The sequence below is a fragment of the Cyprinodon variegatus genome, unplaced genomic scaffold (assembly GCF_000732505.1).
Source record: "Cyprinodon variegatus isolate N-32 unplaced genomic scaffold, C_variegatus-1.0 Scaffold283, whole genome shotgun sequence".
Taxonomy (NCBI): Eukaryota; Metazoa; Chordata; class Actinopteri; order Cyprinodontiformes; family Cyprinodontidae; genus Cyprinodon; species Cyprinodon variegatus.
The window spans coordinates 199,349-218,336 of record NW_015150736.1 but is presented as its reverse complement, the minus strand read 5'-3'; the positions used below and the strand labels follow the sequence as shown (position 1 = coordinate 218,336).

Here is an 18,988-nt window from a genome sequence, read left to right as displayed (position 1 = left end):
TGAGATTAAAGTCAGATTTCTGAGATTAAAGTGAGAATTTTGAGATTAAATTCAGAATTCTTAATTTTTTTTCATATTTTACTGAAATAAAATTTTAAAATCTGTGAAGTTTTATTGTTTTTTCAGTGGCCCTAATTCTGTAGAAGACCCATTAGATGCAAACAAATGATTCCCTTCAGTCATAGGTTGAATGTCGCCCACTAGTGGCTGATCTTCAGCACTGCACGGACTGATTGGAGAGTCCGCATTCCTAACAGTACACACTCCGTGAGAAGAGTTTTCGCCTGCGAAAACGGATGCTAATCTGAAGGAGCTTGATGGATTAATTAAAATTAAACGAATTAGTGACGCGGGAATTGTTGAAGTCTCGAACAAGCGACAACAAAGGGCAACAACACATCAAACCACAGAGCTCCAGACTGAGTGGAGCCAGCAACTTCTGCGAGAGAGACGTCCCAGAGCCTCAGCACGACCACCGTAAGACTGTACATACAACACGGAAACATGCAAAAATAACTGACACTACAGTGACATCCCTAATACTTCCCCATATAATTGTTTCTTGAGATCGTGTTTTAAACAATTTTCGCCAAACTTCCTTTTTAAATGTAACTGGGGGGGGGACGTTTGTTAAGTTAGAGCACTCTGGATCATGCGCAAGATGAAACATGTAAATGTTATCAAAAACGCCCATAAATATCATATTATGGGTAGATAATATAGAATTGATTAATTTAATGTTATATGTCAGTGTTGTTCGGAATTTAGATATTTTTTTTTAGGAGCGTTACGCCACATTAAGATACGAACTATTTTTTTTTCTTTCGCTGCGGCGGAATGATACGTGTGGTGTTTCCAGACGCCTGGATCTGGAGGATAGGACTCGGCGCGAGGAGAAGCAGAGGAGGTTCAGGGTAACCGAAGCGAAATTATAAGTAGCAAAGTTGGGTTTGTGGGTTAAATATTCACAAAAAAACGACAATAGGTATGGATTATGACCTCAACGTAAAGGTATGTTGCTAATTCACGCTTCTACCATTGACTTAGAAGGTTGAAAGTGAAACGTATAGAGCTCCATCAGTGTTGTGTTGAACGCTCAGTCGGTCCCACCGAGTAGGGCTAGGCTAACGGCTAGCACAGATTAGCCTTGCGTCACTTATTAGAAGTTTGAAAAGTTTCTCGTTTGGAGTAAAACAGGACAGGAAGAAGTATCTTAGGCTGCATAGATACGGTTAAAAAGCGTATTTTTTAGCAGGGGTTGTTTTAAAGACAATGTATATAAATATTGTACGTTATTAAGTAGTTATGGTTACTTTTTGTTGAGCGTCTGACATTACCTTTACGCTAAACAGTTTCTGTTCTGTCTTAAAAAAGAACAGAAAAAGCTAGGCTAGTTATCTTTTTCCTAGTGGTGGGATTCCCAATGGTGCTCTCTTCGCAGAATTTGGAGTATTTTATGGAATAGTAGTTGTGTAAAGCCCCGGTAGCGCTGTAGGCTAACCTTACTACAGTTTGGGGGTTTGTGTAACGTTACACGGCGCTTTCCGAGGTCTCCTGCTCCCTGTGTCTGGCTGGGAAAGCGCTTCACCGATCCGTTGTTCCAAGTTGTCATTTCCCTAAAGGTTAATCTTGACCAGAACTTCAAACTCTCTTGATCATAAGGTTGAAATAATGGGCCTTTAAGGTTTAAGCTTGCCATCTTTTTTTTTTTCTTGTCCGTTCTGTAAGGAAGCTGCATTGCGGCCTTATAGATCTGGGATGATTTGCTTTCTATAGGATCTGCTTGGCCACTTAACTCGCGCTTTGGTTTGATCTCTAGCAATGTTTGAGTTTATATATGTTTCTAGAACTGTCGATCATGTGACTAAACACACTCACACACACTGATATCTAACTTGTAACTTTCGAGTTGCTCAAAAATCCTGATAAATTCCATGATTCATCTTGCGTGGTGGTGACAAAGAATTAGGTGATGAGTAGGAAAGTATTTTCCCAACCATGTGTTTCATAATCCGTCCATGCAAATGTGTTTAAGGCTGATTTGATCTCTTGTCTTTGATGGTTAAAATATGATAAGCTATCATGGTTAACTGTAAACTTGCCAACACTGATTTTATTTTCAAGTCTCACCTACCAATTCCACTTTTAATATGTTCTGCTTGTTCTCAGGGCTATAATACATCAGGGGGAATCATGTGCTCCAGGTTATTTGATATGATGTACAATTTTACATCCGGAAAAATAAAGAAACAAGTACTTATTTTACCATATGCTGTGACATTAACATGTAGGATTTATGTCATTTTTTGAATAAGAAAATGAGCAATGCCCAAGTCAGGGTGCAGCCACTCCAGGCTGAGTGACAAATACAGAAATCTTGAATCTTTTTCTAGCTTTCATACATTGTGATTTTGACCAATTTATGAAGATATTTTTACCTTAACTTTTGTGGCTTCAGAAAAGTTAATGCAAAGTTTGTAGAGAAAGTTACCAAAGCAATCACATCTTTGGAAAAGGTTAAATTTTCAGACAGGAAATGGAGGATTTGCAAATTACTCACCTTCATTTACCAAAGTGTTTGCGTTTAACTTTTTCTGACTCAAAGCCTCTGTTTTTATCTGAATCGAACAAGGCAAACGTTTTTAATTTTTATCCGACTCAAACAAAAGTACCTACTGTGTTGGTGATCTCATAGGCAGAAAATGTTGGGAGTTTGGATGTTTTCATGAAAAGTTTTTCACTATTCAAACTACCAGTCAGCAGTTAAGGCTCATCTGCGAACCTATTGACTTGTGCATTTGAAAATTATCAATATTGATTTCTAATTGACATGTTAATTTGTAAAGGGTTGTAGGGAATCATCTTATTAAATAGTTATTGAAATAGTCGTAAACTAATCAAGTGATTGGAGTAAATCGTTACCTACAGTAATGGGTCCATATCATGCTGTTTGTTGAAAGAATAACCTAGGTATTTAATACAAAATTCTCGAAATATAAACATTTAGAAATATAAAATAGATATACATCAAATATTGAATTGGATACAAAGAAGTGTTTGTATTATTATGTTATGTTGTTTCATTTGCAGTTCATTTTAAATGCAAATTCAGACAATTGGTTTTTTTTTTTAGAAATGTGAATTTATCTAAAGCATCTCTTTTTAGATTATTTGGAAGAAATGGTTGGGTGGGTGCAGCCCTAATTTGTAATAAATATTAGCTGACGCCTCATATAAATATGGTTCTCTTTAGTCGGAGCAAATTGATCTTTCACTTTAGAAACAGCTGACCTATAAATCCTGCATTGCCGCGACCTTGTGAATGCAAAAATAAATTCACAACATTTGCAGGCTGATAATGTATTTGTTTCCAGCTCGTGTCCTCCCTCCTTTAGTTTCCTTTTGCTTTCATGTACGCACAGAACAATGAGCGGTGGCAGTGGGTGCACCGCTGTCGGACAGCTGTGGTCTGGAAGGGAGAGATGGAGGGGGAAACGGCCCTTGTGGTCACATCCTTTCAGACCAACCTAGTTTCACAGGCCCCCAACAGCTGCCTTCGCTGCCGTAGGCGACATGTGTTTGACCCCGGTTTGATGGATGTGCATCATATTGAGTGAAGGGCGAAATATATCATCGCAGAGTTTGACAAGGCATTTAGAGTCCAAGCATCTCTGCTGAAGCTGTAGTTTAAGTGAGGAATGTTGAGGGATTCAGTAGCGCATGAAAAAACAAGTTTGCAAAGGAATCGAAATCTAAATAATGTCAGGCTTCTCTCGTTTTTCATATATTATAAAAGGCATTCATGATTAATTTTGTAGTTTCATTAAAATAAATGTTCTTGATCTTTGTTTCTTTTCTTTTTTTTCTGTCTTCTCCTGTATCTGCAGAAGCGTGGAGGATCAGAAGACTAACGCTACACTTTGTGGGAAGGCAGCCTCCAGAAGAGCAATGTTGGTTTCCTTTTAAATCGTGTGTCAGACGTTTGCCGGTGAGACCTGCTGCTGCGTTCTGATCTCAGCTCCCTCCATTTGCACCCCCACCTCTTCCCATCATCGGTGTTGACCCTTCTCCGGACAGCTTGCTGGAGGGCCCTTCCTGACCAGGAGCAGCTGCGTCCTGCTTGCTGACTCCCGTTCCTCCCTTGCTTCCTGTCCTTGGTCAGACAAGGCTAAAGCCTCCTCTGCGTTTGCCCCACCCATCATCTCTGCTGGCCTCCTGTTCTCTGGTACACTTGTATTCACGCCCTCAAGCCGTTGTTCATCGCTCATCCAGACTTTTTAAGAGTATTTTTGCTGTTTGGAGATCAAAGGCGAGGAGCTTTTTAATCGCCTAGGACAAACCGGGACTGACCAAAAAATCCCAAAGAACCTCCTTTCCAACTATTTCATAGCTGGCAGCATGACTTCAATGTCAAGTCTGTTCTCTTTTACCAGTCCTGCAGTCAAACGGCTGCTCGGCTGGAAGCAAGGGGATGAGGAGGAGAAATGGGCAGAGAAGGCAGTGGATGCGCTTGTGAAGAAACTGAAGAAGAAGAAGGGCGCCATGGAGGACCTGGAGAAAGCCCTGAGCTGTCCGGGACAACCCAGCAAATGTGTTACCATTCCAAGATCGCTGGACGGTCGGCTCCAGGTTTCCCACAGGAAAGGCCTCCCTCATGTCATCTACTGCAGAGTGTGGCGCTGGCCGGACCTGCAGTCCCACCATGAGCTAAAACCTCTGGAGGTGTGCGAGTACCCATTTGGCTCCAAACAGAAGGAGGTCTGCATCAACCCTTATCACTACAAGCGAGTGGAGAGTCCTGGTAGGTTCTTTTAGTCCAAATGATTTTATTTTTCAACTACCAAGTGTACTGTGTGAAAGTCTCTCACAAAATAGCAACAAAGTGAAGCAACTATTCCTTTTTAGACCTGAAAGAAGCGAATCTTCAGAATTGTATGGCCCGTTTTTGTGTCTGGTCTTTGAAATGCATCAGTCTACCCATTAAAATATCCAATTCAGATTTGGGTTTAAAAAAAATACAATATAGGAAACTACAAGATCACAATTTTGCTTCTGTTTGCCAGCCTTTCTTCCGTTAGTCGATCTCCAGTTGTTTATATTTGGATCAGAGGCAGCTTCACAGTTTGAGTGAGAGAGCAGATGCTGTAAACAGGGTTTTACTCTTTTAAAGGAAAGCCAAAATGGTCATTATACCATGATTTCATTCTTCCCCCATTGTCTTGGCTCGGTTGGCTAAGCTAATGTTACTCGTATTTCCAGGCGATGCTAAAATCCATTTCCAAAAATCTGCCAACTAGCCTCCTATAGCTGCCAATATGAGAATGGGCAATTACAATACTGTAGGTAAAAAACTGTAGGAAAGAAATCCAGTTAATCTAGAAGTATTACTGACTCTTCAATGTTACTTAATCTTCCCAACGTGAATTTTAGTGTCTCACTCAAAATACACTCCGGGGTGGCCATTAGGGGTAGTTTTTTTTTTATTTTTTTTTATCTTTCACACTCTTTTGCATGCAGTATTGCACTGATGTTCATATTTGGGTTGTAAGTGGACACTTTGTGCAGCTCTACTTCGAAATTATAAAAACCCAATAGAACCAACAGCTACTGAAAGCCCTGATATATTAAATCTCTGCTTTACTCTTGTTACCTTTTATCAGCTAAGTGTCACTCTCTCTCTCTCTTTCTCTCTTGCTGTCTGATTTAACCACAGGCATGCCTAAACATGTCGTAAAAAGTATTCTTCCTTTTAATTTAATGTTGTTGGGTTTTTTTACCTCTCTGTATTCCTCTGGCTTCATCCTTTAACTTCTCTCTGATCAAAAAAATGTTTAACTATTTTCAATCCTGTGAATCTGAGCTAGATGGGATTTTTTTACTCGAGGTAATCAGGGAAGGAGTCCTGAAAGGCAAAGGCGTTTTTAGACGTCCCATTCAGCTTGGTTAAGAAGTCACAGATTTAAAATAACACTGAATTGTAAGGATCAGCTCAGCAGAGTCAGATTCATATTGAGGATACTGAAGAAGAACACGTCTGCTATTTAAAATTCTAAATGTGTTCCGGCTGCTTGGATGAGGAAGGGAAAACCAAGTTTCTGTGGAGGAAATCTAAAACTAGAGACTCATTCATTGGTATTTGTAGTCCATCCTTTTTATGTCTAATTCCGCCACAACAATCCCGCCCCCTTGATAAACGACCAATCGCATTTACTTTATTCACTCGTGTAAAGTCGTGCACCACTCGGGAGAATTCAGAAATGCAACGGTTGGAACAGTGGCTTCCCTACGACTTTAAGGATTAATTTTTTATTATTTACCATTGCAATACATCAGTATATACAATATCAATCATTTGGGTCTTTTTGTGTCTCTTAAACTACTTGAACCAACTTAATAAATTGCCCCCTCCCTCCTCAGCATTAAAGCAAACATGTATGTACCTATGAATATACTACATACATGCATAAGTCCCCCTGGCCCCCATGGTAAACTAGACGTCACATTAACAGTCTAATTGGACCTACCTTTTTTTGTGTTGTGATAAAAAAAATATGGAATAAAAAATGTGGATATAAAAAAAAAAAAAAACCCCGAAACAAAATCATAATGGAAGTGCAGAAGCGTCATAAAAGCTTTAAAAGTGAAATAATATAATTTCATTTTGTACCTTTGCGATACAGTCCTGTTTTGGTCACAAACTGTCAGTTCTCTTGAAATAAGACCAATAAAGAACTGAATTCCTTCCAGTAGTCAAAAGCTAATGTTAAGTGGAGAAAGTCCAACACATCAACTGGACCATATCTTCTGTTTGTAATAAAACATTAAAAAAAATTTTTTTGGAATGTGGTCATTAATTCCTTATTGCGCTATAGTACTGTTAGTTTTTTCTTCTTTCATTTTAAATATTGGTTTGTTAAATTTGGGATAAGGGTGTAAGGTTTATCATGTGAATGAAAGAAGAAAAAGCAACATACTGGGGGTCAGTTAGACTGATCGGTATCAGAATTGGTCATAAACACCTATACTGGTTAATCTCATGCTTTTAAGAATATTATTAAATCTGTTAAGTTGGGATGCATGTCATCGAGTAAGTGAATTGATCCCATCAATCATCTAACGATTATAAATAATGGTTACATTTTTTTAATATATATGTAATTTGATGAAAGAAGAAGCAGAATCCCTCGTGACCATAGCCAGTGTGTCTGTTTTTTTTCCTCCCTAAAGAACACAAGCATTTTTAATGTTTGGGATACTCCAAGCTCGTATCAGTTAATTTAATTCCCAAGTTAGAATTGTCTTTATTTTAAAGCTGCGGAACAATCCAGCATGTAAATTTTTTTTCAACCAGTCTGGAATTTGGTGCTTTTTCTTTTCCTTAGAGCCTTTTTTTTAACAGAAACAAAGTAGGGATGTCTGTGATTTGTGGTGCTTGTTTAACACTGAGGAGAGGAGGTGATTGTGCCAAATCAAATAAAAAGTGGTGTTCTATTAAGGGCTGAACCACTTAATCGGATTGTGATTAATCGATTATTGAAATACATATCAACTAATTTAGTAATCGATGACTCGTTAACTCCCGTTATTCATTAACTCTATTTTGCATTTCATATAATTTCATATATTCAATATGCTCTACCCAGGATTCAAGTGGAAAAGTTTTACTTTCATCTGGTTTAATTCTTTAAAACATCGTCTTTAAGGAACCTTTTGGTATCCGATTATTAACTGATTGCGTTTTGTAAATGGAAGCACAAATGCCAATATCAGTCCCCTTAAAAAAAACGTAAGCACATATGAGGGATCGGTTAAACTGGTGTAAAAAAAAAAAAAACACACTCTGCCTTAAAAAAGCATACATTGTGATAACGTCTAATATTAAGGCATGTAAATGCAAATTAGATTAATTGAAGATGCTTTTAGAACATTATGGACTACTAGGTTAGGTAGGAATCAGGAAAATGTTTTTAATGGCTTTAGGAGGAAGGAGTATGATTAAATAGCCTCTTCAATCATAAGCACTGAAATATACATATTATCTAGTATTGAGTTTTATATATAATTTAACATGATACATAATGTTAAATTAGTAGTTTTACTGGATTATCTGAATTAAAGATATTCATTCATATGTTTGGAAAAGAAGCTTGAGGTGGAGAAAAGGCTAGAGAATGGGGAAATGGCAAATTTCAACAAAAGTGGCTGGAAAATGAGGAATTCGGGACATGGCTACAGGCTGGCAACAGTAAAGATAATTAAGGATTTTGCCGTGTAAAATATATATATAATTTAATATGATACAGAATGTTAAATTAGTAGTTTTACTGGATTATCTGAATTAAACTTATTCATTCCAAGTCCCTTATTCCTGCACATCTGTTTGGCAATCGAAATAGACTATCAGTAGTAAGGAGTTTTGTATTTTTATTTATTTAGTTCTTACTTAAAAATCAGGGTTTAGTTGTTTTTGTTATTGTATTTGGAATAAAATCCTTGATAAATTGCTTTCTAAGCTGTGCAGATGCTTTAAAGCTGGAAGAGCCTGTAAACAAATCCACAAAGGTCAGCAGGCAGTGATCATGCAGGCCTGTCCAACCCGCCTCTTCCATTTCACAGAAAATCAATATCACTAGCTCTAGGAGTCTTATTAGATTATATAGCCCAGGCACTCCAGTTTGGGTGTGGCATCAGAAAGCGGCTCTCTAAATGCATAAACCACTCAGGCTTAACTCCCAGCACTCTCTCTGCTCAAACCTCCCTGCTTGCCTCCTAATGTCATTCACACAGCCAATAAATATAGTAAAGAGTGACCCTGACAGGACAGCCTTTCCGACACCAGGCTTTTTTCAGATTGCCAGCCCTTTATTGACTTGTTCACGGATGTGGATCGCGTGTCGGTCAGGAGAGGCTGCACACTGACAGCATTTCAGCAAGAGCTTCCTGAAGGGCTTATATGGGGATGGGTCTTCAATGGAAAGGAGACAAATCATATTTCAATTTATAATCACTATTTAACTGCTTTCTTTACATTTTGGAATAGAAGCTGTGTGCATAATAGTCTTGATCTGGTCCTGAACACTGACTAGTTCATTATCCCACTATGGCATTTATACACTATCATCACTTCCAATATTCCTATTAAACTGAATGTTATAGGGCATACAGGTAGTAGGTTTCTAACATGTTGAAGCAAGTTTCGGGCCAAGCTGGGAGGATTTATGCTAAGTTTTAACCAGTCAAACATACTTGAGCTGATTCTGATTTCTTTTAAAGACCATTTTTTAAGATTTTCTCGCCTTCTTTGAGTGAACGGTAATAAATCTGGGTGATATCACACCGAGACTAGTTGTAATTAAGCAGCATTTTACTGTCTTAAACAAAAACATAACAAACAAAAAAAATGTTTCTTTAAAAAACTATGCTTTACTTGTATTGCCTAAACAGATGTTGATCCTTACCCTTACTTTGAGATGTTCCTATGTTTCTAAATCCAGACCAGACAGCTCAAACCTTAGAAAAGCGGAACAACTTAACATTTCTCCATCCATGCTTTCATCTGCCTTATGTCTCTCTGACTCAGTGATGGGCGGAATGACAGCAACTTTTCCTGTAGCTTTTAAAATGGCTTCAGTCTTCTGAAGCCTTTGTTTTAAACACTTCTGATGCTAAAAAACAAATAGCTTTGAACTCTTCTTCGTTTTTCAAGTTACTTCAACACACTGCTAGCATTCCAGCGTGGCAGCATTCGGTTTGATGTGTTTATGTTTGAAAAAGATTTAGGGCTTAAAACGATTCTTCAGATGTTCTATTACCTCTATTTATAAAACTCTACAAGGCAAGTAGTTGGCCTAAAGGCTACTTTGAATGATTTTTTATATATATCGTCATGAATTTAATGTCGGATTATTAATTTTAAGTTATCTTCTAAAAAATGAATTAAAAGAAAGAAGTCCTCAAAAAATGTAATACTTAGATTGATTGATTGATAGAAAATTGAATTTCTTTAAAAACTTTCAATAGGCTTTGTGTGTGAAGGACCAGCTCTACCATATTTAAAAATAAATACATAAATAAATAAATACGCATACAAATAATTGCCCCCAAAAATACAATAAACAAATAAATGTGGGTAGACATTGAATTATGCAGTGACACATAAATGTATCTCTTTTAATTAGCTTCTTTATTTATTCGCCTTTGTAATGATTACATTATTTATTTATTTATTGTACGTTATAATCTTCAACTTCATTTATTACTAATTACTTATTTTTTAAGTATACTTATATTTTATTTATTTGCTATATTTTTGTCTGTTTTTGTAATTTTTTTTACCCTATTTATTTCTTAATGCTATTTATTTCTGCCCGTCGTTTTTTTTTTACATTTTGTGTGCATTTCTGCCTCATTAAGCAAATGAGTAAGGGGTGTGCCTTAGAGGGTCAACTTTATTTATTTCTGTATTTATTTTTAAATATGGTAGAGCTGTTCCTCCTTATTTATGTCCTAGAGGCGTTTTTCGGTTTTGTTTATAACTCAGTGAAAATAAACATTTTGCAAACAATGTTCCAGAATAATAAATTTTGTCTTTATAAAGATATGTATAAGCTTTTGTTTTGCTATTGAGAAATAACTCAACAAAACTGTAGCTAAATGTAAACTCTAACCTATTTACTAACATTGCAAATGGGGAAAAAAGTTATTGCTTAATTAATCAATCTAAAGTTGATTGAATTTATTGGCCAACTAATGATTAATGGATATGTGTGTCTTCTCAGAGCCTGAGTCATCTCATTATGTTTTAATAATTTATTGTTCTGGCTGTGTTGGTTTTAGGGCTGGGTGATATCGCTAATCTGTCATTTCTTTTTTTAGTCATATTTGACGATTTTAATTGAAGCATTAAAAACATGAATGTATTTTAAAATGGGTACTTTTAAGTAAGAAATATTTAGCCAACAATAAACGTATTGTAAAAAAATTTAAATTTGAATATTAAAGTCGTAGATGAGTCATATTTAAATGTCAAATAATTTGGCTTAAACAGAACAGAACAACTGGTTGTGAGGCAAGGGCTCAAACATGTACGGCTGTAAGCTTTCTACACCAAACCAAGCTTCTGCCGCCCTGGCGTCCTCTTCCTCAACAACTTCGTCCCCGCTTTCCTCCTCTAAATAAAAAATGTATGTCGAAGGAAATTCATCCACGACCTCCGACACTAAACTCTCCTCCTCTTGCATGTTTCCGCCGTTTCTAAGTCACCAATTTAGTGCTACTTGGTCCCAATGGAATTTCCCATTGGGAACCTACTCGCACTAAGTTGCTAACTGGTTAGCAAGATGCTTCCGACAAACCGGCCACAACCAAACCTGCTTGCGAACCTTTCGCCACAACAATCCCGCCCCCTTGATAATCGACAGAGCACATTCACTTTATTCACTCGTGTGAAGTCGGCCACCACTCAGGAGAATTCAGAAATGCAACGGTTGGAACAGTCATTTCCCTACAACTTTAATAACGTAAATCTTGTCCAAGTAACACAAATGTTCAGCCAACAATAATTGTACTGATATTTTATCAGTAAAAGATGTACACCTATATATTCAGTACAAGTGCAAGAGCTGTTGAGAGCCCAGTTCATGTCCATGTAAAGCACAGTTAAACTCATGTACAATGAACCCTCGCTATAATGCGGTCCACTTTTCACGGTCTTGCATCATGCATTGTTGAACTTTATTGTCAAACATATTAATGGTGGCATGTCGGTTTATAAGGATCTTTTGGCCCAGAAGAAAAAAAGAGCGACACAACTACCGATAACTATGTTCTTCTCTCCAAAAAACACACCTGCACCGCAGGCTTTAGAAGAAAAAACGCCACAGAGCAGAGTCAGGATGCATCGGCTCCGTCAGAACAGCAGTGAAATACTGTACTGTACATGTCAGTCACTATTTGTCCTACTGTACTTTGTATTTAAAAGGTTTCTACTTCACGGATTTCACCTATCACGGGTTCTTTTTGGAACGTAACCCCCGCGATAAACGAGGGTTCACTGTATGGCAAAAAACAGGAACCTATTGGGTCACTGAATGTATAAAAGATTAATTAAAATATGTTAAACTCTTATCATTTCTAATGGAAAAAGATATAAAACTATTATTAGCACACAGGGTATGCCGCTCTCATACTGTCACACTATTTACCGCTTTGTTTCAATGAAATTGAGGCTAACTGTGTTGTAGCTCTGTTTTCTTGTAATCTAACATTGAGAGCTGGGAGAGACTTGGGCCTGCTGTCATAGCTTTTAGATGTATGGTTCTGTTTGCTATAGGAGGAATATTTAAACTGGCCTGTGTGTAGTGCATTAACTTACAAAAGCCTTCTCCATCTACAGTGCTAATTGCTAGCATGGCTTTTTCTATTATATTACAAACATTTTATCTAATTTCCTCCGCTTTTCCATCACCTCACCTTCTGATCTCAGGGTTGAAGCTCACAGTTTTGTTGGTATTAGAAACGCTGTCATGGTATTAAAAAGGTTTTAAATTCAGTGTAAGATTACCTTTATATACCCTGCAACAATTTTATTTTATTTTTTTGTGCTTTAAGAGGTTTGCTGAATAAACAAGCTGCCTTTGTTTCTGTTCTCCCAAATTTGATTTGGTGGATAATGACTTGTGTTTTCTGCATTTGTGTTTGTTCACCATTGATAAAAATGTGTTTAAACTTAAGCAATGTTTAGTTGTGACTTTCTATTCGATGCAAATCAATGTTTACTTGGAGAAATATGCATTCAGCTTAATATTTTGCATGTATGTTTTTCTGTTTTCAACACATTTCCCTGTTTTCTCCCACCCAGTCCTGCCACCCGTCCTGGTACCGAGGCACAGCGAATTCAACCCACAGCACAGCTTGCTTGTACAGTTTCGTAACCTCACCCATAACGAGCCACACATGCCCGGGAACGCCACCTTTCCAGACTCCTTCCCGCAACCACACAGCGGCAACAGCAACGGAGGAGGAGGAGGATCTTTCCCCATTTCTCCAAATTCTCCATATCCTTCTTCTCCAGCCAGCAGCGGTACCTATCCAAACTCTCCAGCCAGCTCGGGGCCTTCCAGTCCATTCCAACTCCCAGGTACTCCAAGCACACTCCTGTACTCGACCCTGGGAAGTCTGCCAAACCATTGTTTTCCTGGGCTGTCACTCTTCTCTTATGCAACCAGAAAAGATTCACAAATGTATCTGAGGAGTTCCACTTGTTTATATACAGGAAAAAAAATCTATTTGTTTTTAATCATAACATTAGAACAGGTAGATGAATTTGAACCAACCTACTAGATTTTGCCCCCAAAAAACAAAGGTTTTAAAGTTCTCTTAATGGGGTGTCTGACATATCTGAAAGAGTAAATTTGTTAAAGAGGAGAGTGAAACATATTTATGAAGAAGCTCTATTAGCAAACATTTCTCTCACATGACTGATCAGCTGTTTCTCTGTCCGGCCTTCTTAATGTCAGCATTAGAATCGCATTTCCTTCTCCATGTTGGCATGAAGCATCACTAATACTAGCTGAAATTATGGAGTAAAAAAAACTCCTGATCGCACCAAATTTATTAAAACCTTCTCTTCTTGATTAATCCTAACGTGTGACATTACCGTCTGCATCGCCTGGTTAATTCGCTCCAGTGGATGGAAACTCACCTGATTTGCATTTTCTTTTTTGTGTGAAAAGTTTGCTTTGGATGTAAACACAGCTACTGGTTTTAATATAAATAAAATGTTCTCATCCTCTCATTATATAATTTTTTAAACCTATATCCTTCAAACCAAATGTAATGTAATGATATTCTTTGTCAACCTGAGCTATAATTAGATTTTAACCTCAAACACAGGGATTTGGAAGCAACTAGTCCAACCAGATGAAGAGTTTTATCCAAATCAAACCACCTCGCTTTGTGAGAACAAAGGAAGTGCCAGCTAAGCACTGCCCATCAGAGCCAAGGCATCTGTCTGCAGTAAAAGCATCAGCTATGTCCGTCAGGAAGCCCTTTTTTTCATCATGAATGTATAAGATCAGAGGATGTAGAGCTAACCTGCTTAAACATTGTATAATTTAAGATGTATGTTTAGCTAAACACACTGGATGCCTGCTGTCTTAAGAAGGTTCACAAAGAACTCCTGCAACAACTTGTTTGGTGCTGCAGTGATTTAGCATCCATGTCTGCATGAACAATGATAGTTTCTCCTGTTGGCTTCAGAAAGACTCGGATGCCTCGCTGCATCTCTGTCGGGAATGGGTTAGCATGTGGTTTAGAAGTGAGGCGTATGTGTAATCTAACACCATTTCCGGGGTACAGCTCCTGTGATGATTGTCTAGGGACATCTCTGTGTGTATGTGTGTGTGTGTTGGTGTGTGTGTGTGTTAGAGAGACCATTTGCCAGAAGCAGCAACAACTGGTCTCATCCATTGCTAACTGCTTTTCATGTCTCAGCTGACACCCCGCCCCCGGCCTACATGCCCCCCGAGGAGCAGCTGGGTCAGGACAGCCAGTCCATGGAAACGAGCAGCGGCATACCTAGAGGTGGGAAGTAACGGCACCGCCGTGCAGTTTTCTCTTTAGTTCAGTTCTGTTCTTAGTTAAAGCAGATTTTTGTTGTTGTTGTTGTTTAAACACAATATTAAGTTTTGTTTTTTCTAACAGTGTCCTACGGAAGAGGATTAGGGCCACTGAAAAAAAAAAATGTTAACTGATTTTTCAATTTTGTTTCCGTTTAATATGGGAAAGTCAGAATTCTGACTTTTTTTTTCTCAAAATTCTGACTTTTTTTTTCTCAGAATTCTGACTTTTTTTTTCTCAGAATTCTGACTCTTTTTTTCCTCAAAATTCTGACTTTTTTTTCTCAGAATTCAGACTTTTTTTTTCCTCAGAATTCTGACTTTTTTTTCTCAGAATAGATAGATAAGACACTTTTTCAATATGATAAAACCATAAAAAAAAGCTCCGTCATTTAATTTCAAAGGCTCGGGAAATAGTCTTTCATTGGTAGATCATATTATATTCCTGCTCAAGTTAATGTTTTGAGTTTTTAGGTCTGTTTTTGCAGTACCTTGCATTTAGTGTCTCGGCTGGGTTTTGGGGAAACCCGGGTTCTTTTAATCGAAGACAAATGCTTGTCTGGATTGTTCAGTTTTGTTGTCTCTCATCTTCATCCAGTTTCCATTTAACAAAATTAAGTTCTGTTTAGGATTCAGGTTGGGCCTATAATATTCAGGCCAGCGATGACATATCCATCAAATCCTTCAATTAAACTAAAAATATACTTATGGATATACTTAATAGACTACTATATACTTAATAGCATTATAGGGGTTCCTTCAACCAGTTATGTTGGCTGAAGGCAGGAAGGATCTCCTCTATCGGTTTACAGCTAATATTAAGAGGTGTCTGACTGAAGACACCTCTTCTCTGTTGGTTCTTAGGGTGATGTTCTTCATTTTATACAACATTATTGTAATGTTATTATTATTAGACTCTTTTTCATTTTTTAAATATATCGTATCGGGTACAGGAGTGCCAAAGCTCATGAAGTGCAGCAGCTGTAGGCCACGTCCTGTTTATGTCAGTCTGGATTAAACCAGATAAAACCTTGAATTTTACTCTTACAGAGACTTGCATGGGATTTACTGCACAGTCCTTTTATTCCTTGTACATGTTGCTTCAGCACTTTTTCCTTCCACTCAACTTTCCTTTGAAACAACCAACTTCTGCAGCATCCATCTCTTCGCTTTGTCTTTCCTGTGGTAGTGTAGTAGACCCCAACATTTCTATGTTCAGGTTCTTCCTGTTGTCCAGATGGATAATTTATGTTATTTAAGATTATGTTTTTTGTTTTTGTTTTTTGTAAACTTTAAGCCATAATTATTAACATAGATTTCGGCCATTATTTCTTAAGCACGTAAAGATTTTAGTGAGATGTTTTGCTAAAAGCTAATCTGGTCCCCTTTGTTTCCAGATGTTCAACCAGTGGAGTATGAGGAGCCGAGCCACTGGTGCTCTATTGTCTACTATGAACTAAACAACCGCGTCGGAGAGGCCTACCACGCCTCGTCCACCAGCGTGCTCGTGGACGGCTTCACCGACCCCTCCAACAACAAGAACCGCTTCTGCCTCGGACTGCTGTCCAACGTCAACCGTAATTCCACCATCGAGAACACCCGCAGGCACATCGGCAAAGGTGCGAGCGTTCGTTCGAATCGGCCACGTCCCTTTTTCTACCCGCGGTCATTAAGCCCATGTTTCTGTCTCACCAGGTGTGCACCTGTACTACGTGGGAGGAGAGGTGTACGCAGAGTGTCTGAGCGACACCAGCATCTTTGTCCAGAGCCGTAACTGTAATTACCACCACGGCTTCCATCCCACCACCGTGTGTAAGATCCCAAGTGGATGCAGCCTGAAGATTTTTAACAACCAGGAGTTTGCTCAGCTCCTGACTCACTCGGTGAATCACGGCTTTGAGGCCGTGTACGAGCTCACCAAGATGTGCACTATAAGGATGAGCTTTGTCAAGGTGGGGATGCCTTCACCTGCTCTCATTATGGAACATTTAACACTTCTGAGTCATCATTCCTAATGATTTGTTTGTTTTGTTTTGTTTTTCCTTAGGGCTGGGGAGCAGAGTATCACCGACAGGATGTGACCAGCACCCCCTGCTGGATTGAGGTGCACCTGCACGGGCCTCTCCAGTGGCTGGATAAAGTGCTGACACAGATGGGTTCACCTCTGAACCCCATCTCCTCTGTGTCCTAATAACAGACTTCTGGGAGCTTAGAAGACCTTCTACCTTTCTGTTTTCTATTATCGTTTTTATCTTTTTAACCTCCCCTCCTTTACCATCATTTGTAATTTAAAGCTGTCTTACAGGCTGAACTGTTTACACTTACCTTTGGAAGGGATGTAAAACTCTCACAGGAAACGATCAACAGTCTCAGCTAGAATCCAGTTCATATATGTAATAAAAAAAAAACAAATGTTGCAAGAAAATATCTTGAGGAAAACCCAAGTTACACCACCATGGACACACTACTGCTCGACAATGCTGCAATGTAGAAGAATTTAGGTCTGAATCCTTCAGAGGATGATTAGACATTGGTTACATTCATTCTTTTTTGTTTTGTTTGGATTTTTTTTCTTTTTTTTTTTTTCTTTATTTGTAGTTTATAATTGAGCAGAACAGTTTCCCCACTCTGCTTTTTCTACCAGAGAATTTGAAATTTTTTGAAACACTTTTCTTGTTTCTTACATTGTCGTTTCTGTGTCGGTTATTTCAGTTAAGATATAGAAACAAACATGTTTACCGTTAGACTCTGATATAACAAATGCTTTTTTTAGTCTCTACTGCTAGAAATGAACACTGAGCTACTGCTTTTAAAAAAGTTCTGTATGCCAATGTGATAGTTTTTTTTTCTTTTGATATGGGAGATCACTGAACAAGATTAACATGCCATAAGCTAACATTGCTAATGTTACATCTGTTGCCATAGAGGTAGGTATGGTGAAACCACAGAGTGAGCACCACCATTATTGAGGCTTGTTTGTACTTGCAAGTTTAAGTAAGAGTGGCTGTTTTTTTTTCCAGACTCACTGTATTAACAATATTGTGCACTCATAGGTTTTGTGGAGGCATATTAAATTTTGGCTTGGGTACCAAGGCATTATGTTAATTTACTTTGTTAGCTCAATAAAATAAAATGGTATTTCTTAATAGTTGTTTTGCTTCTGTGCTCCAGTGAAGTTTAATTCCCTGTTTGATGTAACACTATTAATTGTTTTACTCATTAGAAACTGTTTTTTTTTTATATACCACGTCATCCTCAAGTTCTTAATTCTAATTCAATTAATGTGACTGATTAAAATACTGAAAACTTTTGAGACAATCTAATCCACAAATACAGCTTCCATACAAGTAAATAAAAATGTGATTCCTTTGTATTTAAGTTTTCACTGTTCAATCAAGCAATTATTTATACTGATATCAACATCCAAGAAGTTACTTAAGAATATCTAGATCTTATATATAAAAATCAGGGAAGAAAATACAAGTATTTGGAGTTGAATATTTTAGAATCACATCAAAGTTGATAAGTAACCTTTTAAAGTGGAATAACATCTAAAAGTGGAGAAGGATCATTATAAACATAGAAAAGACTATTTTACATAAAATAAAGGCCAGAGACCTTAAAGTGCAATGAAAATGAAGCTGAACCGTAAACAGCTGCAAGTGAAAATTCCGTTCTAGAAAAGGCAGAAATGTTTATATATATATATATGTATATATCATGTTTCGTTAGGCAGACGATTCAAAGTCCTGTACATGATAGGCAAACAGAGGGAAAGCTTCATTGCAACATAATAAAGAACATAACGGAAAAAGGCAGGACTTTAAAATGCTAAGTTGGGACAGTCGAACGGCGATAAACTTTATCTGGATTTAAGGGAACTTTGTTTCAGCGCTTTTATAGTTTCCTGTTTTTAATACAAATGAATAAAAGGCTAACAGCACTTCATCTTTGCATTAAAAAAAACACAATTGTTTCCACTTTTCTCACAAATTTCAGAGAAGATCTTGTTTCTGTATTTCTGTATCAATTTAAACATGACAAACACATCAGATTTTAGCAGTTTCACCCAAATACTGCCCATGGGTGTCATATTGCTTTTGAAAGTACCCCAGTGATACATTTTCTTTTCTTTTTTTAACCTAGTAATTTTTTTTTATGCTTAAAAGGAAAATAAATATTTGTTTATATATTTGTTTCTTTGGAATGTATTAAATCACATCAAGTAATAATGCCATAGCCTGCATCACAGTACGTCAATAGCTTCCTGGAGCTAATTTTAAATTCAAATTATGGTAATAAATGAACCATTGTTTTTGGATGTCTTGAAAAAGATTTATAAGTTCAGACAGTGGTGCTAACAGAAAGCC

At 37.6% G+C, this 18,988-nt stretch overlaps 1 protein-coding gene across 3 annotated transcripts; it reads left to right on the top strand.

Annotated features, from left to right (window-relative positions):
• Nucleotides 1-219: 219 nt before the first annotated feature.
• Nucleotides 220-17,885, top strand: LOC107090159 (mothers against decapentaplegic homolog 5). 3 transcript variants are annotated; one of them, XM_015383388.1, is made up of 7 exons: nt 220-477; nt 3,888-4,801; nt 12,860-13,138; nt 14,494-14,583; nt 16,016-16,237; nt 16,314-16,570; nt 16,666-17,885. In XM_015383388.1, exons 2-7 carry the CDS (start codon nt 4,399-4,401, stop codon nt 16,807-16,809), a joined length of 1,395 nt encoding a protein of 464 aa, XP_015238874.1. In that variant the 5' UTR covers nt 220-477; nt 3,888-4,398; the 3' UTR covers nt 16,810-17,885. The 3 variants fall into 3 exon arrangements, with proteins under 3 accessions (XP_015238874.1, XP_015238875.1, XP_015238873.1); XM_015383389.1 differs by having other exon boundaries at nt 220-485; XM_015383387.1 differs by lacking the exon at nt 220-477 and adding an exon at nt 857-1,011.
• Nucleotides 17,886-18,988: the final 1,103 nt, after the last annotated feature.

Coding starts and splice junctions, on each gene's coding strand:
- LOC107090159 (XM_015383388.1), top strand. CDS start 4,399: ATGACTTCAATGTCAAGTCTGTTCTCTTTTACCAGTCCTGCAGTCAAA. Junction 14,584..16,015: donor GAGCAGCGGCATACCTAGAG/GTGGGAAGTAAC, acceptor CTTTGTTTCCAG/ATGTTCAACCAGTGGAGTAT. Junction 16,238..16,313: donor CCGCAGGCACATCGGCAAAG/GTGCGAGCGTTC, acceptor CTGTCTCACCAG/GTGTGCACCTGTACTACGTG.